Here is a 25,259-nt window from a genome sequence, read left to right as displayed (position 1 = left end):
AGAACAATAAGCAGATATCTGCCCAATTCCATCCTAGCAAAAGACATGCTGCCTGGCTCCAAAGGACAAGAAGAAACCTTAATAGGAGTTTGGGATTTAGTTATTCGGTACAAATCTCATCCTTCCTAAAAAATGTGAAGGTTGTTCACGGAAGTTTAAAATGGATTCTCAAAAATTTGTGTCACTTAAAAAAATCTGGTCCCTATAACAGCTAGAATTATCAAACTCCTAGAAGAAATAGGGAAGTATCTTCAGGACCTTGTTTTAGGCAATGGTTTTTTGGACTTCACACCCAAAGCACAAGCAAGAAAAAGAAAAAAATAGACAAACGGGACCTCATCAAAATAAAAAACTTTTGTTCCTCAAAGGATTTTATCATGAATGTAAAACAACTGCCTACACAATGGGAGAAAATATTTGGAAACCAAATATCTGATAAAGGATTAATATCCATTCTATACAAAGAAATCCGTCAACTTAACAACAAAAAGACAAAGAACCCAATTAAAAAATGGGCAAAACACTGAAAAGACATCTCTCCAAAGAAGATATACGACCTTGAAAACATGCTCAATATCATTAGCCATCAGGAAAACGCAAATCAAAACTACAATGAGATACCACTTCAAGGCCATTACAATAGCTGCTATTAAAAAAAGAAAACCACATAAACAGAAAGCAACATTTTGGAGAGGTTATGGAGAAATAGGAACACTCATTCATTGCTGGTAGCAATGTAAAATGGTGTAGCCTCTTCTGGCAGTTCCTCAGAAAGCTAAGTATAGAATGACCATATGATCCAGCAATCCACTACTAGGTATATACCCAAAAGAACTGAAAGTAACAGCTTGAACAAATATTTATACAGTGATGTTCACAGCAGCATTCACAACTGACCAAAGATGGAAGCAACCCAGGTGTCCATCAACTGACGAATGGATAAATAAAATGTAGTATATACATACAATGGAATATTATTCAGCCATGAAAAGGAATGAAGTCCTGATACATGCAACAACATGGATGAACCTTGAAGACATCGTGTTAAGTGAAATAAGCCAGACATGAAAGGACAAATATTTTATGATCTCACTGATTTGAAACAATTAGAATAAGCCAATCCACAGTGTCAGAATCTAGAGTATAGGTTACCAGGGGTGGGGATAGGGAATGGGAGGTTAAGGCTTAAAATATACAGCGTTCCTATTTGGAATGATGGAAATGTTTTGGTAATGGATGGTGGTGATGGAAGCACAACACTGTGAATGCAATCAACAGCACTGCAATATATGGGAAATGTTAGATTGTATACATGGTACAAATAATTTATTTATACCATGTATAAATAACAGCACTGAAATATATGTCTGAATATGATTAAACAGGGAAATGTTAGATTGTATACATGGTATAATAATTTATAAAGAATAAAAAACTTCAAAAATCCATGGAACTACCCTACACAAACAGTGAACCCTAAGTTAAACCATGAACTTTAATTAATAGTACAATTTTAAAAATGTGCAATCATCAGTTGTTACAAATGTTCCACACCAATGCAAGATGTTGGCGATGGGGTGGTTTATGGGAATCCTGTACTTTACTCATGATTGTTCTGTAAACCCACACCTTCTCCAATAAAGGAGGGAAAAAATCTTGTCTTAAATTGAGTTTTCCAGGCTCACGTGTGGGGGCTGCCATTTTGGAAGATGGAGGCTCAGCTGCATGGCTCTTGAGAAGAGGAAGAATGAGGTGGCTAGATCCCTGCTCTCTCAGTGTTATTCTGTGAATCCCTTTCAAGTCTCTCCCTCCCACATACCCCAGCCCGATCCTCACATACCTACGGCAAAGCAACATCTACTTTGCCGGTTCCTGCAAGTTCCCAGACTTGCCCAAGCCCATCCCTGCCACCGTTCATATCCCAGAAGCCCTGACCTCCCTGGCCTGCCTGCCCCTTCCAGATGCTGCAGATGCCGATTTACTGCTTCTCATTAGTCAGACCTCTGACAGTGTCTGAGCACCCCAGCCCACACAGGCCCATGCACCGGCTTTGAAATGTCAGGCCCCAGGACAGGGAGCCAGACTGAGGCTTCCCAAGGCAGGCCTGCCACAGTAACCCCACTGATGTGCCACCAGAAAGCACAGGGTCTCATTTATTTTGTTTTAATCTGACAGCCTGAAACTTTCGCCTTGCTTCTATTGAACACATTTAGATGTTGCTGCCTCCCCTCTCTTCCTTCTATCATAAATGATGCCCCCAAAGTGACCACAAATGACCTTTCCCTCCCCAATTCCTATCCCTCGTTGGCTGAATGTGCACTTGGCAATGAAGGGGCACTGGGGCAAGAGTCGGAGGCCTGGGAACTAGGCCTGAATCTACCAGTGCTTGCCAGGGTGATCTTCAGCAAATTACTTAATCTCTTTGGACCTCAGCTTGCTTATCTTAGATGGGAACAACAGTTGCCCTAAATATGTTTCATGATAACTCTGAGGTTAAATGAGATGAAATCTTGAAAGGGAATTAAAAAAAAATATATTAAAAACAGTTTTGAACAAAAATGATTTCATGAGTTGGTCTCATCTATCCATCCAAGCTGGAAACACCATGACTCTCTTGAGCATGAATAACATGACTTACAGGCTCTAGCATCTCCCCTCCCTCCAGTCCTGGGCTTGGGCAAACTGGAGGTCCTCATCAGAGCCCAACTGATATTGTCACCAAGGGAGGGCTCGGGGTGGAGCAGGCAGTAAAGTGGAGAGCATGGCAGAGCTATGGGCATTGTGCCCAGGGACTAGAGGCCTCCAGGATCCTGGATGCTGCCCAGAGTCCACAGTTCAGGGCACATCTGGGAGGGTGACTTGTGGGTGGGAAGAGGAGTCTCCACTGCCCTCCTCTGAGTATGAGTGGAGCACAATGCTGTTTCCAGATCTACAAAGAGAGCCTTTCTCCTCCCCTCTGGCTCTGACTGGGGCTAGGGGTGGGGTGGGTGGGAGGGGGTTGGCTAATGCACCAGGAACTGGGCTCCAGACTCTGAATACTTCTCTACCAGGGAAGCCTCAAGGCCACACCCACAGCCTCCCTGTTCCCTGAGGCTGACTCAGTCATCCTCTAGTAACAACAAGTCACCCTCCCTCTAATAACAGTCACGCGTGCACCGCACATTACAGTTTGGAGAGCATGCTCACATTCTTCATCTCACTTGATTCCTGACCTCCTATGAAGGAGAAAGCACAGATCTTATTTGTCCATTTGCATACAGGCAAACTAAGCACCCACTGGATGGTTAAGGAACCTGCCCAAGGTCCCACAGGGGCACTCAAACCCGGATCCTCTGACTCGAACCACTGTGATGTGAGCCAATAACTGTATCTTCTACTGGTGAGGTCAGTAGCTCCAACTGGCCCATATGTTGGAACCTACTGAGGGAACAGGGTCCATGCAGCTAAGGTGGTGGCTTGAGGGGGCCTTGGCAAAAGGAACGGTTTAAGAATTCCTGGAAGTCCAATGTATGTCCAATCCGCTAGTGGTAGGGCCAGGGGTCCTTTCCACCACCAGGAGGGAACCTTCTTTCTCCTTCTAATCATCATCCACTCAAATAGTAATTGTCTGGAAAGTGTGAGAAACGAACAGACCCCCAAATCCAGTGCTTGAGTGGTCTGCATGACTGTCTACTGGGGCCCAGCATTGCCCATCAGGGCTGACATGGGGCCAGCAGGGAAGTTCGGGGGGCATCAGCACAGGGCTGATCCCTGCAGCTGACTGGCCTGCTTAGGGTCTCTGAGAGCTGAGGGTGGTGTCCCCCAGCTCCCGGGGAGCGAGCTCCATACCTGCTGGGGATTCGTTCCCTGCCTTCCTTGTTTCCACCCCCTTGCAAAGATTTATTACTAATAGTTAATGCCAATTTTAGAGGGAGTTCTAAGAATTTCACATACATGATCCAGAGAAAATTTCTTGATTTACAAAGGAGTGAGGAAATATACCCATTGGGGAAAACCAATAAAGTTAAGTCTGTTTGGAGAGGAACAGAAAACTCTAGAGGAACAAAGATATTGCAATGCAGGTTCAGAAAGCCTCCTGTCTGGGAGGTTAGGCAGTTGGTCTATTGGGAAGAGAATAGTTGGACTTGACTCCTGGCTAGCTCCGCTACTTGCAGGCTGTGAGACCTTCCTGAACCCTGCAGTGCGAGTACTTCCCTCCGTGGGTGAGTGAGATTTCAAGGAGGTGATGTGTGGGAAGCACCTAGCATGGTGCTAGGCACACAGGCCTTAAATATATGTTACTTTATTGCCCTCTATCCTTTTCCTTCCCACAGAAGAACGCCCAGACTCAGAGCGTTCCTGATGCTGCCCACGAGGTACACTCACATCCTTCTTTACTAAAGCCACAACAGCAACAACTCCAAAACTGTCCTCAAATACCACACCGATGGGGATTGGTAAGAACGGGTGGCAATTCACCCAGGGCTCCAGCCATGTGAGGGAATGTCTCACACACCATGGGCTTCCCTGCTGCTGGCGTGTGGCCGCCAACATCTCCCCAGGACCCTTGGCACCAAGTGGGCCCTGCCCCCTTGTGAATGTTCCCCGGAATGTTCTGTTCCTGCTAATTTCCTGTTATGTCTCTCCTCAAGGGAGTCTGCAACAGAAAACTCATAAATTACAGCCACTTTCTCTCAACTGGTTAGTGTTAACACAAGAGAAATAGCGACTCCTCTTATCTGTGACAACTTTTCTTATCTGTGGACCAAAGTGGCTGAGGGAAGGAGGAGGCTGGTGAAAAGGGAGCTACATAATCACCCAGGAGAAGCTTTGAGGAAGAGAGCCAGGCCCATGCCTGCTGCAGCCACAGCCACCAGGTTTTCTGGAGCTGATATGAACGGAGTGCTGACCTGTCCCCATGACTTGCCCCCAGGTGAAGCCGGGCTGAGCTGTGGCAGCGTGCAGACGTGCAGAATACAGGATCAGAAGACGGGGCTTACAGTCCCAGCCTGGCCACTTGCTGCTTGCTGGATGTATGAACTCAGGGGAGTCACCTGACCTCCCTGCACCTCAGTTTTCTTATCAATAAGATAGGCAAGTAATAGTACCTAGCTCACAGGGTCCTTGTGAGAGCAAGACGTCCAGATGAGATCAAAATGCTATAAGAAATGAGAGGAAATAGGGATACTTGATTCTGCATTTCCTTAATGAATCGCCAGTATTCTTTACAGACTTGGAACATGAAACCTCTGCAGACCTGGCCTGAGGCATTCTTCGCTTCTGATGCCATGTAGAAAGTCAGTGAAACCCTGGAGCCCAACAGCACCACAACCACCACCACTCTACCCACCCACCCCCCCACACCCCCGCCACCAGCTCATCTCCTGCCCCTGCTTTCCCTGACCCACCCAGAGCCTGTGGAGCATATTTTAGCCTCTGTGCTACACAAGCTACATTTTGCTGTTGACTCTCCATTTATTTCTCCCCATCTACTTCTTTTCCTAATCATTTGTCTCCTCTCTGACCCTTCCTCCCCTCCATAACTCCAGAGCTGTGCTTTATCTCCAGGGAGCCTAATGCTTCGCTGATAAGACCAACTAATCCTCTGCTGCTCCTCTTTTGCAGAGATGGAGAAGATTAGAGGCAAAAGGGTTAGACCATCTCCCCTTCAAGGGCACTCAGGACTCGAATAAGGGAATTGGATCCTGCTTTCCCATCTAATGCTCTACATTGGGGATCCCCAGTGTTTTGCATGAGGAGCAGCTCTAGCTACTTCCAGATCATGAGCCCCCTGAGCAGAGGTATGATGGGAAGGGGGTGGGGAGAGGGGTGGGTTTATGTACCCAGCAGGCTCCCTGGATAGATGGGCTGATCTGGCCCTCCAGAGCACTGTCCAAAGGAGGCATCTCTGATGAGTGAGGGACACACTCAAAGCCACAATGGGCATGCAGACAGCAGATGGCTAGTAAGACAAACGGGAACCCTATGACGGGGGAAATGACACAACCAGGCAAAGTGTTTAAGCAATAGCTAAAGCCACTATCTCCACAAGTTTGGGGATTCAGGCCATGAGTTAGTGATGCAGAGGGAATGGTGCTATGACAAGATTTCTGTGTCACATCTCCTTGAGCAGACACTGAATGCCACTTTTCAGTAGGTGATGTGAGAATGAGCCTTCAGTGCTGCTGAACGTCTCTCCCTGTGTATAGAACACCACAGGGAGGCAAAGGAAGTGACAGACATAAGCCCTGTGCTGAGGAGTAGACAATCTGATGAGGGAATAAAGAAAATACAGCAGTGCTAAACTGTATGTTAGTGCTAAGTGACTGCTGGAGGATTTAGAGTTTGAGTATTGTGGGGACACCCCTGGATTTAACATGGAAAGCTAATTTTGAAGAGAGACATGATTTTTGGAAAAGGACACAGACTATATGAGGTCAGAAAAATGGCTCATTTATTAATCCATTTATTGAATGCTTATTGAACATCTGCTATGGGCCAAATAAGCACTATAGACAAAGCAGAGAACAAGACAGGTACAATATCTACTTTCATGGAGCTTATATTCTCTGGTGGACAGGACAGATGTTAAATACCAGCTTGAAAAGAATGGGAAAGAAGAACATTTCAGACAGAGAGAGCAGTATCTGGAAAAGCTCTGAGTTGGAATAAAGTTGGTTACCTTTGAAGAACTGGAAGAAACTGATATGGCTTAAGGGCAGATGCTCTGAGACGGTGGAAAGAGATTTTCAAATTTTTATCCCAAACGCAATGGAAAGTCATTAAAGAATGTAAGTGGGAAAGTGATAACAATTATGTTTTTAAAATATCAGCCATGGTGTGGGGAAATAGATTGTGTGTGTGTGTGTGTGTGTGTGTGTGTGTGTGTGTGTGTGTGTAGAGGTGAACAGGCAAGAACAGAGATGGCAAGTGCGGTTAGAAGGCATCTGTGGAGCAAGTGGTAGTTGATGGTGACATGTCCTAACATGGTAACAACAGACATGGAGAGTGATGGTTGGATTACAGATATATCCCGGAGATAGAATCATTAGCATCTGATGATGGTTTGCATTTGCAGGGAAATATCAAGGATAACACATAGACATTTCAGCTTGAGCAACTCAGGGATGGGAAGTATTATGTAGAAAGATGGCAGAGGTGCAGATTTCAGGGTGGTGGCTGTACTGGAGATCAAGAGCTCAGCTTTGGATACACTAAGTTTGAGATGTGTCTTTCAGACAGCCAAATGGAAATTGTACACAGACAAACACACTGGCCTGGAGATGTCATAGACTGCATATCACAGAGAGCATGTACTGCTATGAGGATGGATGAAATTGCCCACAGAGAATACAGAATGAGAAGAGAATGAACTATATTTTGAGGTAAGACAGAGATAGAAGAACAGTCGTAGAAATATCAGAAAGCCAAAAAACGGGAGTGATTCAAGACAGAGGAAGCTGTCAACTAAGTAGAATGTTGCTGAAAAGATGAGTATCTCTTAAAAGTGTGCTGGATTTGGCAACATGGAAATCACAGATGAATTTAGGATGAGCAATTCTGGAATGGATAGAAACCAGCTTGGATTGAATTGAACTGTCAACAGAGGTGAGTGAGTAGAACCAACTCCTCAATAACCTTGGTTCTGAAGGAGTGAAGAGATGGGTAGGAGCTGTCTCTTGAAGAAGAGGACTGAGCTACAACTTACTATAGTTCCACCCAGGCCCAAGATTCTCCAAATTGGCAGTTGAAGTGGTGTCCATAGTATGAGCCCTGAGCAAGTTCCTTTACAGCTCTCGAAGACGATGCACAAGGAGTCAAACAATGGGAATGGACTTTTAGCCACTGCCAGCTCTCCCTGACCTTAGCTTTACCTCATTCATCCCTGGCACGAGTACCACTTCTTGTTTAACCCGCACTCAGGACACCTCTTGGGAGCTGTGCTCCAGCATTTACCACTGCTCCATCCTAAAGGCCTTAAGTCTCTATTGAAAAGCTCCTGCATATCCAAAAGGTATGAAGAAGGTATGAAGAGCCTTCTGACACCCTCTGTCTGGCTAAGAAGATTTCATCTCAACCTTCTCTTTTCCACTTTGTATTATCTTAAATCCTCCCCACGAGACCCCAACCAACCTTTCAGACCTTATCTCCCACTGTTTTCCTATTTGAATGCTTCTCTCCAACCTATTTATGCCCCCTTAACACATCTTAGATTTTTCTATCTCCATACATTTACTGTTCTTTCCCCCTTGCAATTTGGTCTTTTTCCTTGCCTAGCTGAATCTTACCCACCCCTCAGAGTCCAGCTCGAGTCCTTCCACCTCTACAAACCTATCTGGTCCTGTACCCATTCTTACTCTTCTCTTAACACTGCTTGGAGCACTGGCTTTTTCTGCATGTGGCCATGCCTCCTACACTGAGGAGCAGTGGGGCTGCCTACATACCCCTTTGATTTCCTTGCTGGAATAAGGCATTTGGTAAATATTTGCTTATTCTTGGTTGATTGAGAAAAGCCAATGGCCCTTCCTCCCTGAAGGATAAAGACTTGCAGCAGTCCCTTCAGGGCTGCATGAGTAGGACTCACTGGGGCCAAAGGAAAAATAAATAGGCACTGCATGTATTTACCACCCTCTCTATAAGAGTCATTTAAGGAAGTTCCAAGTCACTTGAGCTCAAGTTGAAAATAAGCTCCGGTCATCATGGCCAGCAATTATTTCAAATTCTCTTTTAGAAGCCTAAGCCTTTTAAAAATGTTGAAATTTGAACCACAAAAGCTTTTAATGCTGTAGATAGAGGTTTCTTGCCATTTTAAGCGGTAGATTTCCTTGGGCATAATCCCTTTTAAAATGTTGAAAAGGCAGCTTTCTAACCCAACCTTCACATAGCATGCTTCATCTAACAGGAACATTGTGCAGGGGTAAAATTCAGCCTGTGGGTTTTTTTTTCCACTAAAGGAGACATAATAAGTAATAGACTGCAGCAACTTTCATGCAGTATGAATTCCCATTAAAAAGTTTACACTGGCAAAGTTTTCAGGGCATGAACATTTTGCGGAAATTGGTTCAATCAAATCCAGGCTCCAAAAACAGCCTTAAACACATAGCAATTATAGCAACCAAGAAGAAACAGGTATACTCTGGACACAGATCTGCAATAATATGATGTCTTGGGAACTATTTTTGCTCCCCTGCATCAACAACATGAAAGCCAAGAATCTAAAAATACTGAAAGTGGCAGCTTAAGAACAAAAGTACTTTCTAAATCCCAAAGACAAGAATTCAGTGGGGAAGGGTCAGAAAATACGTGTCTCCCAGAGCCATAACTAACATCTGTTAAAGCTGGTTCTGAAATACCCTCCCACGGATTCAAAGAAGTTCAACCAGCATGTCTCTTTATATCTCAACTTGGCTTGTCTTGAGGTAGGATATATTTTATCTTTTATGGAAATGGTTATTTATTTATTTATTTATTTTTGATCCACTGATTTACAAGAGATTTGAGGCAACAGAGAGCCTGGACTGTATAGTCTTGGGAAAAGCCATGGTGCTTCTGCTCACTCTCTCTTGGCCTCCTCTATAAGGGCCCCAAGCTGCTGGGTAGAGCGGTGTCTTCCCCTCAGCGCCCCAGCAAGGCTGCACACTGCCATGGGGAAGGGGGCAAGAGGGAGGGCCCTAACCCTGTGGATTTTCCTGGTTTGATTAGAAACAACAGGTTTCTAAGAAAACAGTTCTAAGAGACATGTGTGCAGATACAATCATTCTTTTGAGGGTGTGTCTGCTTTTAAATGGCATGATTCACCCAAGTAATACTTCCCAATTTCTCATATCCACTTGCCTTCCAGAAAGATGAGAATACAGTGCACCACAGAAACTGGGCTCTCACACTTCCCTAGGAATGCACTTTCTCAGGCAGTGAGCTCTTATGCTTAAAGAGAAAAGTGCGAACTCTTTTTTTGGGGGGGGTGGGGGACGACCTGTCAAAATTCATTTTAGCACCTACGACTAGTGTTAATTTACATGCTCTCAGAGAGCACAAAGAGGCATGAAAACTGCCGCTAAAAAGGTGATTTGACCTTTTAAAATGGGAACTCCCCTACCCATATCCATATTAGATAGGTGAAGCTTGGGCGCTCCATTGTTTCAGATTAGTAAATGAAATGAGGCTGAATTTCCAGAAATGGAATTCCCTATAGACTAAGGTGTTCTAGACCTACATTGTACAGCCAGCTGGATGCAGGCCCCAAACCATTTAACCACTGTAGCTACCAACTACCCAGAGTCTAGTCCTGAAAAGAGGCAGGTAGGGAGCTATAAACATTTAATAAATAAAAAAAAGTCCTGGACGCGACCGTCCTCATCCTGAGGTCGAAAGCAGGCTGCCGTCCCCTGGTGGTGGAGGAGCCGCGGCAATCCCGGGCCTCAAGCGCAGACACCAAGTCCGGCGCGCACCGAGCGGAGCTGCTGAAAGAAGTTGGAGAGCTCCCAGCTTGGTGACAAGATTCCGCGGTGGGCGCGGGGAATCCCTTCCAGCGCCACAATTAAGAAAGTTTTGTAGAGTAAGTAAAGACCCTGGACAGCCAAAAGACACATCTTCTTCTAGAGCACAAGAAACATTCCGCACCGCGTCAGCTGGAGGCTGGTGGCATAGGAATATCAGCTCTGCTCGGCCAGGGCGCGCCCAGCTCCTTCCCGGTCCCCACCGCCCCAGAACTTGTCCGGAGGGTGCGGAGTCAGAGGCAGCTTGGCCCAGTCTGTGGTCCCGGAAGGAAAAACCTCCAGGCTCCCTAGCCTCCGAGAAGGGGCTTGAATTCAGCAGTCAAGGGGCAAGGACAGAACCACCAACTCTCACTCGGACGCCCAGGACCTTCTCTTCCAAGCTGGCTCCGGTTTCTCCAAAGGACGCGCGGCACAGCTCACGCGCCCTCAGCACTCCTCTCCACTCCTCTCTCTACGCGTTTCCCCAAACTCTTCCTGGGAAGCCCCACGAAGCACAGACGGCGCCCTGAATCTCCAGGGCGCTCGCCAGCCACCCCCACCTCAGCCTCTCGAGCCCTCCTTATCGCTTATTACCGCCGGCACTGTTTTGCTCGCGTGTATAGGGAGTCAGAAGCAAACCGCAAGAAAATGCCTTAGCGAGGAGCCTCCCTACACCCGCCCTGTCACTGAAACAAAAGCGCAGGGAGGAGGGAGGTAGGAGAGGAGGCGGGAGGAAGGTTTAGAAAGAGGATGGGGACAGTGGCACGAAGGAGCACAGGGGGGTTGGGGAAGGAGTAGGGAGCAGAGACTGGGGCTGGGGACCCCGTTTCGGCTCCTCGCGGCCGGTCGCTTACATGCCCAGGTCGCTGTAGGTGTTGAAGAACTCCATCTGGTTGCACGCCTGGATCCAGCCCACCACCCAGGTCTCGTGGCGGGGGATGGGGGGCATGACCACGCGGGCCGAGGCTTTGAAGTAGGGGGTCTTATAGCGCAGGACGATGGGCGAGGTCTCCTCAATGCGCGTGGGGCACTGGTCGATGGTGGCGCACACATCGTACACCACGATGTTTTCGCGCCGGATCCGCGCCTTGCAGGTGATGCTTTGGATACAGCCCATCCTGCCACCCGGCGCCGGCGCGGCGCGGGGCAGCGCGGGGGCCCGCGCGGGCAGCCGGGGGCGCCCGTCACGCCGGCATGGCGACGCACCGCCCGCTCTCGGTCCGGCTCAGCTAGCGCCTAGGAGAGGCGAGCGGCCGCCGGGCATCCTCCGGGGAAGCCCCCTCCTCTAGCAGCGGCACTGGGTTCCCGCTGCCCCGACGCCCGCCCGCCCACGCCCACGCCCGCCCACTCTCTCCTGCAGGGCGCGCGGAGCGTGCGCTCCTAGTAGGTGGCGGGCGCCCCCGCCAGCTCTAACGCCCGAGCCGAGGGCAGGGAGGGGAGCGGCCCTGAGAGGAGTGGTGCCCAACCCGGGCCGGAGCCCCCCGCCCCTCGCCGGGAGAGGAGGAGGAGGCGGCGGCGACATGGAGCCGGGGGAGGGCGTCGGCGGCAACGCCGGGTCTGTCTGCCTCCGGCGGCGGCAGCAGCAGCAGTCGCAGCCGCCGCCGCCGCCGCCTTCGCCGCCTTCGCTGCATGAACCTCTGCACCACGGCTGCCACCCGCGTGCAGCGCACCCAGCGGCGGGCGAGCGGGCGGCCCGAGCTCCAGGCGGAGGCGGTGGCGGCGGCGATCCGCGCTAATCCCGGCCGCGCCCAGCAACCGGTCCGCGCCCGCACTCCACGGCCCAGTCGACCGGGCTGGAGGGTGCCTGAGGGCTGTGGCCTGGGATCGAGGGGCCCATGGGCTGGGGCAGCCTGAGATGTACTCCGCGGAGGAAACTGGCTGTACGCCATGAATTTTGTCCCTCTTCGGCTACCGTCCGGGTGTGTGTAGGGGGAGGGAGGTAATAAGTAAGTGTGGGGGTGTTTAAAGGGAGGCTAGCGCCCTGGTGGGGCCCGGCACGTGGGGCTGAAGCTGGGGCGCGGTAGGTGGCGCCCCAAGGGGGGCTGGAACCGAGCGCGGGTGAAGCCGGGCAGGGCGCAGCGCTGTCCAGAGTCTGACCCGGGAGGGGCTGGGGCAGTGAGTGTTTGGGGCAGCGGAAGGGTTAGGGGGGCAGTTTTAATTGAGATTGTTGCGTTGTTTATAATATAGCTTGTTGGACTAGAGCTAGGCTTGAGCTCCCCTGCCATCCCTTTCTACTTAGGTCTCCTACCTCTTGAAGAAGGCATAGGTCAGGGCTCCAGCAGTTACACTAAATGTAGTGGATTTTCTTTCCACCCCTACACACACACACACCCTCTACGCCAAGGAGTCCCTCCGTGCCCTGACACCAGGTCACCAAAATGCCAGTTGAAGCACGAGCTCCGCTGTTACTCTTCTTCCCTCATCCAAATCTCTTCCTTCTTAGAAAACGCTCTTTCAACAGAACGCCTCACATGGAGAATTAGAGCAGTGGTGGACTTAACCCTGGTTTGAAAATACCGCATTTTGAATGTCGCTGCATCTTGAGACAGGTTGTGCCTAGCACGGCCATCTAGCTGGATTAGAATGCTCAGCAGCCTTCTTTAAAAAAAAAAAAATTAAAAAAAATTATTAGATAAGTTGTGGGTTTATAGAACAATCATGCATAAAATACAGGATTCCCATACACCACTTCACCACCAACACTTGCATTGGTGTGGAAAATTTGTTATAATTGATAATACTTTTTTTGCAATTCTGTTTTTTAACAGTAGTTACATTTGTTACAACTGATGAAAGATTATTAATGTAGTACTATACCTATTGTCCATAGTTTACATAGGGATATTTTTCCTCATATTCCTGACCTATTTTTTTTTATGCATGTCTTTGTTTTATTACTCATCTACCCATTCCCAGGAAAAGGGAGAGACAGTCAGGAGGTTTTTACAATCACATGGTCACATGAAAATAGCTATATAGTTATACAATCATTATCAAAGATCAAGGTTACTGGATTACAGTTCAACAATTTCAGGTATTTCCTTCTGGCTATTCTAATACACTAGAAACTAAAAAGAAAGTAGCTATAGAATGAGTCAGTATTCATAATCATTTGTTAAATCCTAGTTTCTCAGTTACACCTCCTCCCTCCATGTGATCATTCTCTCCATCTTCAGGCATAGCTGGGCAATGACCATTTTAACTTCTTTGTGCTGGAAAGGGGTGTTGACCTTATACAGCAGAGGAATGAAATTGGTTGATGTTCTTGGAGAGATTGGAACCTCTGGTCAGGGCTTATCTGGCATAGGAACAATTGAGGCCTTAAGTTTCTGAAAAAAATAAACTTACCAAGTAAAACTTTGTCTTAGATAGAGCCCACGGTAATCTTTAGGATTTTCAGGAATACTGTTGGTTGGGGCTTGGCATACTGTGGCAATTTGCAATATTTGGCTGAAGCTTGCATAAGAATAACTTCTAGAACGACCTCTCAACTCTATTTGAAATCTCTTAGCCATTGCAACTTTTGTTTCACTTCTTTTCCCCCCTTTTGGTCAATCCCACAGTGCCAGGGCCAGGCTCATCCTTGGGAGTCATGTCCCACGTTGCCAGGGAGACTTACACCCTTGGAAGTCATGTCCCATGTAGCGGAGAAGTCCTGTCTGGCCAGTTTATCCAAACAACCAAATTACATGGAACCTAGAAAAGGGAATGAAATCTTGTCACTCTGCCCAGGCCAATGCAATATTCCCAAACACTCCAGAGCATGTTGGGCAAAAAACAAAAAATTATTTGCAAAGACCCCCTTAGGGATGGGAGAAAATGTGGAACCACTAATCCTCCCCACCTGGAGAAACCCTGACACTCTCCCAAGCACCAGGGACTCCCAATGCAAGTCCTCGATCTTGAGACTTGCACCCATGAAACTTATTTCTGCAGTGGCAAAGCTAAGTCTACCTACAATTATGCTTAAGAGGTTCTCCCCCAGAGAACCTCTTTTGTTGCTCAGATGTGGTCTGTCTTGTTAAGCCAACTCTGCCAGTAAACTCACTACCATATGTTTTTCTCCTATGTTTGCATGAATAGATCTTTTTTCAGAATTCTGAATTATTTGCTGACTTCTGTGCTAAAGCATTCCTTTAGAGGTTTTTCCCCCAGATTCAGATTTCTAAAGTGAAATCCAGCTGAACATTTTGCTACTTTAACTTTAGGATTGATTTTTCCTGAGTATGAGAACTTTAGGACTATGGAATGAGTGAGTGATCACTGTACTGTAGCCTTTCCTTCATTCATGACACTGGAAGAGTTTTATACTGTGTGAATTCTCACATTTTCCACTCATATTGCTCTGTGAATAACGGATTTCTCATGATTTTTCATTGAATAACTTTCCACAATTTCCTGCTATTCCTCATGTGGCTTTTTCTTCCTGCTAAAGAATTTCCTCTCTTACTTCAGGTTTTATTGGTTATTCTTACACAGAGAGTGTGGGTGTGTGTACACACAAAGGCTGGTGCTTGTCTGAATTTTTATTCCCATGATTACAGAGTTAGGGTACTTACCCAGTGTGTTTTGCTCATGTAGTCTAGCAATAAATTATATATGGAGACATTTCCACACTGAATACAGACATAGAGTTTCTCACATGTGTGAGGACTCTGGCATGTTTAGAGTTTGTATCTGTGGATGAAGACACTTCTATATTCATTATATTTACAATGGGAGTTCCCTTATGTCATTTATGGTCATAGCCTTGACTACAAGCTCTGCTATATAGGTGACATTCTTATGCATTCTCTTAATTGTGAATTCACTTCTGTTGATTGAGGAATAAGGATGGCTGAAAGCTCTTCCACACTGATGATGTAGTGTTTCTTCAGTGTGTGAATCCACGAGTGTGTTTGAAAGTTATCACCTCTTTTGTATATATGTTATATTTCACAATAAGGAAATAATTGAAACTATGGCACTGTAACACATGACATTTTTGAGAATTTCCTATGTAACTACTTGTTAAATCATACTTTGAAAGATATTACCTTTTTGCATAAATGTTATATTTCACAATAAGGAAATAACTGAAACTCTGAAACTGTAACCCTTAATATTCTTTGAAATTTGCTCTCTACTTGTTAAATTGCACTTGGAAAGTTATCACATCTATGTATATATATTATATTCTACAATAAAAAAAAGATTTTAAAAAACCACTATGGCTGAAGTTTCTTCCACTTTCATTATATTCAGTGTTGGTTCTCTCATGTAATCCAAGGTCAGCAGCCTTCTTGAGGTTAGCTAAGGTAACTTGTGGCTGCTGAGTCTGGGGGAGCTTCAGAACAGTTTTGGAACCAGGCAGGATTTAAATGGTAACAGCTTAGTACAAGTCTAAGATGCCCATTAATAATAAACCACTTACCTTCTGTTGCAGAGACCCATTCTTGTCACTGCTTCTCCAGAGCTCTGCACAGTGACTGGCACATAGTAGCTGCCCAGCAGCTGTCTGCGAATGAATGAACAAAAATAGCCTCACTGAAATTGTCCTGTGGAAACTACCACCACAGATAGTGGAAATTTTGTATACAGTACGACCAATGCTATGTGTCGATAATGTGGTCTAATTAACCAAACAGGAAAAAAAAATTTAGCAAATGATCTTACTAGGCATCTTTTTGCATCTGTATTTTCAAAGCCAGTAGCTTCTTTTAAAATATTTCTTCCCTGATAATTGAACATTTGCTGAAGCTGGCGCCCAACTGTGAAATACTCTGACTTCAACAGGCTGTAGGAGGCTGGCTGAAGTTAGTCACATTAGGACAGAGGTGATGAGTAATTTAAAAATCAGTTGAAATCTAAAAGCATTCTTCATCCTTCAACTTTTCTGACACCGTGATTCACTTTATAGTTAACAAAAAAGTAGTTTTTGCCCTTTGATGACAAGCCTTTCTCATTTTACCTGTGGCCACAGACCTCAGTCACAGGTCCTTTCATTCAGCATTATGCTAGGTACTAGAGTCAAAGATTTTTGGAAAAGATAATCCTTTTAACAAGTTGTTACAGTAAACTGTGATGCCTTAATACGGATGTGTATCCAGTGTTGTGGGATCCCAGGCAGGAGAACCAGTGAGAGATTTACACATGATCCTCTTCACAATCAAGGACATTTTAGTTGGAGTCGGAAGGACTGATAGAAGCTTGCCAAGAAGACACAAGTGAAAGGACAGCATAGGGTGAAAGTCTGACAAATGCTAAATACGTAGCAGTATGAAAGAACACAGCATGTTCAGGGGGATAAACAATTCACAGTCAAGGGGGTTCTCAACATGTTGTATATAGACAATGGACATCAGAATCACTGGCCAGAGAAAGATTTGCATTTTCAGAAAAATTCCTCTCTATCAGTGTGGAGGATGGAGGAAGGACAGTTGGGAGGTAGGGTATCAGGATATTGTGACGGCAGACAGAGCTAGGGCAGTGGGCAGGGCATGGGGCTGCAGAGGCCTGGCTGCATTTGAGAGTCAATTATGAGGTAAAATTGATTGTAGCTGATAACTGATTAGATGTGAGGGGGAGAGTCTAGTTGAGGCCAACTGTGTGTTTCTTGGCATCGGTGATAAAGTACCTGTGGTCAAAGTCAAAGCAAGGAAAGAGAACTGGAAGCAGGTTGGGGTGGTGTGTTAAGTCATGTAAGTTCAAGGTACTTGGAGAGTATTTCAGAGAGGGGGTCAAAGTTTGAGTTTAGTGGTCCTAGGAAATGGACCAAGGATTCAGTTGAGTAATTTAGTTATCTTTGGTAATTTGAGTTACTTTTTAGGCTTCATTTTTATGGTAAAACATCTTCCTTTGTCTTTTGGTGACACATGCTAAACTTTCATAAACAGGGAAGGGCAATGATAGCCTTCCCCAAATTATAGGGAAAGCATGTAAAGGAGGACAAATCTTAATTTTCAAACTCAAAGTGAGACCTTGTTATATATAGTAGAGTGCTAATAAAATATAGCTCATAATTCACAGACCTGGACCCCTGACATTCTGGAAAGGTTCATCCCCATGACCTTTCTGAGTCTCCAAAATCATGAATGTCACCATGGCATATAATTTCTACCATAAAATGCAGTAAAGTGTAACTGAAAAATGTACAGGGTCCTTTCAGACTCTTAATGGTTCCATAAATATGGGGCCAAGGCAATTTCTAAAGCTATCTAAATAAATTTTGCCATTAAAATAAACTCCTTTCGTTAAATCTTTACGTTATTAACTTCATATTTCTGTGGCTCCGCAAATAATTTTTTAAAATTACAGTATGAGAATTACTGTGTGGATGTCAGTGAGAAGAAAAAAGCTAAGCTGTGCTGAGCTGCGAATGCCGGGTGTTGGATGTGATCCATTCACTAACCAAGTGGCTGTTCAGCACACTCTTGCCTCCTAATAGACCATTGAAATTTGTGCCTCAGCAAATTATCTCATGACAGGGACCTTTCTGGTCACTCACTGGAGACTATTTTCTTCCATGGAATATTCAATTTGCAAATACCAATGAACCACTACAAATAGCCCAAATGAAGTACCCCGAAATGAAACAGTTTCTCTGCGCTGCTCTTCTAGGCTTCTCTCCCTCTTGGCAGAATACAGCTCCCCTGCCTCTATTAGCATCCTGTACCTGCTTCTGTTAGCACCTTTCATGCTATTTCGCAGTTGTTTGCTCACACTTGTCTCCCTCAATAGGCTGTTTGCTCCTCAAGGGAATGTGTCATCTTTTCCTTGTAGCCCAGCCTAGAGCCTGGCACCTAAGAGCCACTTAATAAGTGCTCAAAATTATTCTGAAAAATCTGATAAAACATTATTTCCCGTTAGTATACTCTCTGTCCCGTTAACTACAGCGAGCGTTTATTTTTATCTTAATTCTTCCTCCGCTGTTCTTCTTTGTCCTCCCACTCTTTTTCTCTCCCTCCTAACGTGCCTCCTTGATATGAATTGATACCCTTTGTATCCGAGCACTACACAAGATCTCACGCTTATCACTTTTAGGCACCAAGAAAGGAAAAAACTTCAGTGGTAAGCCCTTGAAGACAATCATTCCTTGTGAATAACTTCATTCGAGTTTATTCTCAGGGCACAGCACAAATGCGCCTTTGTATTTCATGCTTTTGATGTTCTTGTGCATGACAGAGCTCCTCAGTTCCTCGAGTTAAAACCCTGCCGCACACTCTCCAGGATCCTGGCCTTGGCCGCCTCCCTGACAATCCACCATCTCTGCGGCAGAAAACCCAGCCCTCCAGGCTTCCAGAAGCAGACTGATCTCTGACTTTATTTTTCCTATTGGTTGACTCATTACTTAATTTGTCAAGTGAGCTTTTTGGAAACTCTGGGTGACAAGGGCCAATTTTCTGCTTGACCTTGGCAAGGGTTTTCAGAAAATGTAGAAGAGACTACCGAAAGTTTTTGAGGGGTTGCCCCTGAAACTTAAAAATGCGATGGATTTCTATCTAACTTAGATAGAGATGGGCAATGGGATTAAATGAATCCTCAGGGTCAAAGGGTACGGGATTAAAGAAACAATTCATTTTTTATTGTACCCCTACCCCTCCCCATTTCATATTCAGAGTAACCAATTTCTCTTCGAGGCCAGACTAAAGAGCTCAGCCGGGGAGTGACCATGGCAAGTTTTTTCCACCAGCCGCATATACATTAAACTGTGGGGACTATGAAGGATGGCCTGGTTCCTTAGCTGTCCCGTAGAAGGTCACCCATGCCTGTCTTATTAGTCCTTTTATCAGTCCTTATCTGTAGGATCTGACCCTTTTTTCTTTTTTTAGTCCCATGATTCTGCAAACCCTGATTCTCCTCTTAGCTTCTCAATTCCTCTTGCTTTCCTCTCCCCCGCAGGGTAGTATTTCCTAAGGGTCTCTCCTTCCTACCTTCTCTCTCTGAACTTCCTCAGGGGCTTTTCCCATGCCAGTAGCTTTGACTATTATTTTTTGTGGATGTCTCCCAAGTTTGTCATTCCAGCCTCAGCATTCCTCCTAAATTCTAGGCCAGCAGTCTTATCTGCCTGCTAGATGTTTCTCTGTGAATGTACTTCCAGCTCCTCCATCTCAATGAGCTCAAACCTAGTTCACTCTATTCCTGAAAGCCACTGTCTTCTCTCAACTGTCCTGTTTCTGCTGAAAACACCAGTGCCCTCCCACTCCTGAAACTCTGAACCATCTTGGGCTCCCTCTTCTCTATCTCTGCCACTCTTCACCAACACATAAAGTCAGAGGAAACTTTGATCATGCTTCTCCCTTTCATAGAAACTTTTTCAACTTTTTTTGGGCGGGGGGTACTCTCAAACGTACCATGGATCCCACAGGCTGGTATTGAAGTGCTCCACCACATGACCTCAACCTATCTTTCTAGCCTTGTTTCCCTCTCTTTCCTACAAACCCTGGGCCTCAGGCCAAGCAGATGACTCACTATCCCCTCGACAAGCTGCCATCCCTTCCGCTTCTCAGTCTTGGCTTAAGTCGTGTCCTCCAATTGCATGTTCACATTTCACCCTGCTCCATGGCAATTATAATAATAACCACTGTGTGGGTATAAGTCCTTATTTATTCCTTACATAAGTCTATGAAGTAGTATCATTATCTTCTTTTCCAGATGAGGGTGCAGTGGCAAAGAGAGTTTAGGAATTTCCCCCAGGTCACAGCTAGTAAGTGGCTAGGCCACGATTTAGACATGTGTCTGTCTGACCAGATTGCATTCTTAACCGCTATGACTCTTACTCCTGTAAGAAACTTCTTTGAGCACTTCAGCCACAAATGATCTTTTCCATCCCTAAACCCCTGCTCAGATCATACAGTGGACACTCAGTAACTATCTGATACATGAGTGAATAAAATAACAGTATTTTATAATAGATTTATACAAAGAACAGACAACAAGGAAGAGTCAAGGATAAATCCAAGGTTTCTAGACTAGTAGCCTAAAGAATGTGACTTTCATTGCCAAATTGAGTGTCATGAGAAGAGTCTGGGGGGCTGGAGGGACTACAGTAGCCCAAGTGTTAAGTGAATATACCCTATGGAGAAGTCACTGATGGGCAGACCTCATCTGAATTGTCATTTTAAAGATTATAGCTTAGTGCAATTCCTTCTTCTCCTCTTTCTTTCCCTTTCCGTTTATATCATTCACATTCAGAAATATCATTGAATTCTTTCTTGATGTCTGGCATTATGATTAGTGCTTGAAGATACCAAGATGTATAAGATTCTACATCCTGTGCTTACCACTCACACTTTTTTTTTTTAAGATTACAGCAGTTGTAGGTTTATAGAAAAACCATGCAGAAAGTACAGAGTTCCCCTATACCCTCCTTTCACAGGCACAGTTTTCCCTATTATTAACATTTTGCATTAGTGTGGTAACTTTGTTACAATAGATGATACAATATTATTATAATTATGCTAGTGACTACAGCCCACTGTTTACATGAGGGTTCAACTCTTTGGTTATACAGTTCTATGGTTTTTATTTTGGTGTGGTAACTTTCTTTAAAGCAGTTTTATTGAGATATATTCACATACTCTATAGTCCATTCAGCTAAAGTATACAATCAGTGGCTTTCAGTATAACCACACAGTTGTGTATTCATCAGTACAATCAATTTTAGAATATTTTCATTACCCCAAAAAGAAAAATCCAGTACCCCTTAGCAGTCACCTCTCAATCCCTCTATCCTTCCCCAGCCCTACATAGCCATATTAGCACTTTGTGTCTGGTTTCTTTCACTTAGCATAACGTTTTTAAGTTAGTTTAATTTTTTTTTTAATTAGGAAAATTGTAGGTTTACAGAAAAGTCATGTAAAAAATACTACATTCCTACATATGCTCCTATGGTTGATATTTTGCATTAGTGTGGTATTATTGTTTCAATTGATGAAAGAATATTAAAATATTACTGTTACCTATAGTCCATAGTTTACATTAGGAATATTTTCCCATATACTATGCTAATATTAACACTTTGTAATAGTGTTGTACATGTGTTGTAATTCATGAAAGAACATTCTTATGTTTGTCCCATTAACCAAATTCCATCGTCCACAACATGGTTCACTGTGTTATACAGTCCCACGTTATATCTTCTAACTTTCCTTCTAGTAACATACACAACCCCAAACTTCCCCTTTCAACCACATTCACACATATAATTCAGTGCTGTTAATTACACTCACCACATCCATTTCTAAAAATTTACAATTAACTTAAATAGAAATTCTTCACAAATTAAGCATCAGCTCCTCATTCTCTACCCCATTCTATCTCCTGGTAACCTATATTCTAGATTCTAGCTCTGTGAGTTTGCTTATTATAATTAGTTCACACCAGTGAGATCATAAAATATTTGTTCTTTTGCTTCTGGTTTATTTCACTCAGCATAAAGTCCTCAAGGTTCATCCATGTTGTTGCATGCATCAGGACTTCATTCCTTCTTACTGATGAATAATATTCCATCATACGCATAAACTGCATTTTAAAAATGCATTCACTGGTTGATGGACACTTGGGTTGCTTCCATCTTTCAGCAATTGTGAATAATGCCACTGTGAACCCTGGTTTGCAAATATCTGTTCGAGCCCCTGCTTTCAGTTCTTCTGGGTATATACCTAGTAGTGGGATCGTCGATCATATGGCAATTCTATACTTAACTTCCTGAGGAACTGCCAAACTGTCTTCCACAGCGGCTGCACCATTTTACATTCCCACCAGCAGTGAATGAGTGTTCCTATTTCTCCACATCCTCTTCAACACTTGTGGTTTTCTATTTTTTTAATAGTGACCACTCAAGTAGGTTTGAAAAAAATATCTTGGGTTTGTTTTTCATTTCCCTAATAGCTAGTGATGTTGAGCATCCTTTCATGTGCTTTTAAGCCACTCTTATATCCTCTTTGGAAAAATGTCTACTCAAGTCTTTTGCCCATTTTTAAATTGGGTTGTTTATCTTTTTATTGTTGAGTTGTAGGATTTTTTAAAAATATATATTCTGGATATTAAACCCTTATCTGATATGTGGTTTCTGAATATTTTCTCCCATTGAGTAGTTTGCCTTTACATTTTCCTGACAAAGTCCTTTTAACTCAAAAGTTTTTAATTTTGAAGAGGTGCCATTTATCTATTTTTTCTTTTGTTGCTTGTGTTTTGGGTTTAAAGTCTAACAAACCATTGCCTAATAAAACTCTTTGGGTTTTGGACTTTCTTGGGATCCCTGACCCCTTTATTCCTTCCAATTTCTCCCTTCTGGAATGGGAATGTCTATCCTATGCCAGTCCTGCATTTGTATTTTGGAATCAGATGACTTGTTTTCTAGGTTACACAGGTCCACAGATGGAAAGGAATTTTGTCCCAGTATGGAACATACTCATGACTGATTTTGATGAGACTTTGTACTTTAATAAAATGGCTTAAGGCTTTTGGGATATTAGAATGGGATGAATACATATGGGTATAACATGTATTTTTTGGGGTCCAGAGGATGGACTATTGGGGGTTGAACCATGTACCCCACAAAAGACATGTTCAAATCTTAATCTGCATTCCTATGGTGTGAACCAATAACATCCTTTGAAGATGTTATTGTTAGTTTAGGTGTGGCCAAATTGTATCAAGGTGAATCTCAATCCATATAACTAGAGGTCTCCTAAAGAGGAAATCTGGATGCAGTCAGTCAGGGAACACCACAGGAAGAAACCGGAGAGGAGAGAGAGATCACTGTGTGGTGGAGGGATGGCATCACCAGAACACCACCAGCTTTAGGAGAGAGCATGGCCTTGCTGACGTCTTGATTTTAGACTTCTAGCCTTCAAATCCATGAGACAATAAATGCTGTTGTTTAAGCCAACCCACTCTGTGGTATTTGTCATAGCGACTGTGGCAAACTAAGATACTGCACTTGCCCTTACAGAATCCAGTAAAGTGGGCTTCTTGTGATGTCATGCTCCTCAGTATGATAAAAAGACTTTGTAACCTGGCCCCTTCCTATCCTGCAGTCTTACCTCTTACCCTCACTGAGGTTCTTAGCATTGTCCAAACATTATCAACCCATGTGCTTTTCATTTTCACATCCTACAAACATGTAAGCTCCCTGAGGGCAGAGATCTTTGCCTTGTTTTCATTAATGTATCACAAATGCTTGGGACAGTGCCTGGCACATGACTGCAAGAATGCTTTGCACATGCTGTTTCCTCTTCTTAATGTCTTTCTTCTCTGGCAAATGTTCATCTACCCTTTAAGAGCCACCTCCTCTGGGAAGCTTTAAAGCATTCCTGATTTCACCCCCTACCATGAACAGTGAGTTCTTTTTCTTCACTGCTCTGTATATTTCTCCACGTTGTCAACTGTCAAGATGTCTTTTTAACTATTTATGTGTTACCACGAACATGCGTGCTCCTTAGGGGTCATCACCACATCTTTTTCATTTCTGTATTCCTGTGTCTGGCCCAAACTAAATGCTTAATGATTGATTCAGAAAGGAAAGGGGTATGGAGGAAGCTAAAATCTCATTAAGGCCAGTACTCTCATAGATCTTTCTGGACAGAGAGACTGTGATATATGAAGAGGGTGGTCAGGCCCTGGAAACCCCCACCTCCTAACCCTTCTTTACCTCAACCAAGGCCACTGGTCTCTCCTTGTAGCCCAGAAATGCCCCTGAGTGGATGAGCAAGTTTAACGTCACCAAGGGCCACCAAGGAGCCCCAGACCTGCCTGCTGAACCTCAGCAGTGCCAGGGCACCCTGGCTGTGGGCTTTGTGTTCTCAGGACAGAGTGCTCTCGTACCGGTCAGAGTCTTTATTTCTTCCTCAGGACTCACTCCTTACCCCATGCCCCTCTTCTAAGAATTGGCTTCTATCTGATTCTCCCGAGCATCCCAACTTATTTCTCCATATTTACCCTCCTCCCCTGCCCAAATCTATATTTACACAAGACTTAATATGATCTTTTAAAAATTCAAATAAGATCATGTCATTTATTCTCTAAAAAATTTCAATGGCTCCCAATTGCTCTTAGGACCCCATTCTTAATCCTACTGCAGCCATAACTATGATAAGGCACTACAGGTTCTGTCTCACCTGTTCCATCCACACACTGTGTCAAGCTACTTCTCACCTCAAAGCCTCTGCACAAGCTTTTTCTTCTGATGGGATCACTCTTTCTCTTTTATCCCTGTCTGCTCTCCAGCCTCTGACCTTACACAGCACCAACTTACCCTTTAAAACTCAATTTAAATGCCAGTCACCAGCAATGCTTTTGATCTCCCAGACTCAGCTATCACTCATTATTGTGCCTCTCAAAGGCCCCTGGACCTCGTCCTCACAGCTCTTATCACATTTGTAATTAATTAATCATTTCTGTGATAATTCAATTCTGATCTATCTTTCTTGCTTCGTTATAAACTCCATGAGGGTAGGAACTATGTTTATCTTTTGCATTGCTATTTCCCAGATCCCCCAAATAAGGCCCAATGCATAGTGGTTGTTCACAAAATATTTGTTGAATAAACAAGTGAGTTTGGGACCTTGTCTCATAACTTGCCCAGTATCCCAGACTCTCGAGAGGTGTTGCTGTGTCTCACCCTTGACATTTACTTCCCTGGGTGGAAGAAAGAGCCCTGACCCTACCTTGGTGATCGGCCCCCCCATTGCTCACAGACTTTGCTGATGCTGCCGACGTCCTCACTGCTCCCGGATTTGTCCACATCCATCACTCCATCTCAGAGACACTAGTGCTGGAGCCAGGCCTTCCTGACACCGTGTTGTACCTTAGAATCGGACA

At 44.6% G+C, this 25,259-nt stretch overlaps 1 protein-coding gene and 1 long non-coding RNA gene across 2 annotated transcripts in view; one reads left to right on the top strand and one right to left on the bottom strand.

Moving 5' to 3' along the window:
- The window catches only part of FAM78B (family with sequence similarity 78 member B), a 98,744-nt gene extending 87,002 nt beyond the window's left edge, over positions 1 to 11,742 (bottom strand). The window contains exon 1 of the mRNA XM_037825447.1: positions 11,309 to 11,742. Within this exon, the coding sequence (XP_037681375.1) occupies positions 11,309 to 11,571 (263 nt within the window). The 5' untranslated portion in view covers positions 11,572 to 11,742. The remainder of the gene's footprint in view (positions 1 to 11,308) is intronic.
- The window catches only part of LOC119526402, a 62,477-nt gene continuing 48,432 nt past the window's right edge, over positions 11,215 to 25,259 (top strand). Inside the window, exon 1 of the long non-coding RNA XR_005215176.1 lies at positions 11,215 to 11,377. This is a non-coding gene — a long non-coding RNA (uncharacterized LOC119526402). The remainder of the gene's footprint in view (positions 11,378 to 25,259) is intronic.

Source organism: Choloepus didactylus, chromosome 2 (assembly GCF_015220235.1).
Source record: "Choloepus didactylus isolate mChoDid1 chromosome 2, mChoDid1.pri, whole genome shotgun sequence".
Lineage (NCBI taxonomy): Eukaryota > Metazoa > Chordata > Mammalia > Pilosa > Megalonychidae > Choloepus > Choloepus didactylus.
Note: the sequence above shows the minus strand (reverse complement) of the source record. Positions and strands in the feature narration are given on the sequence as shown.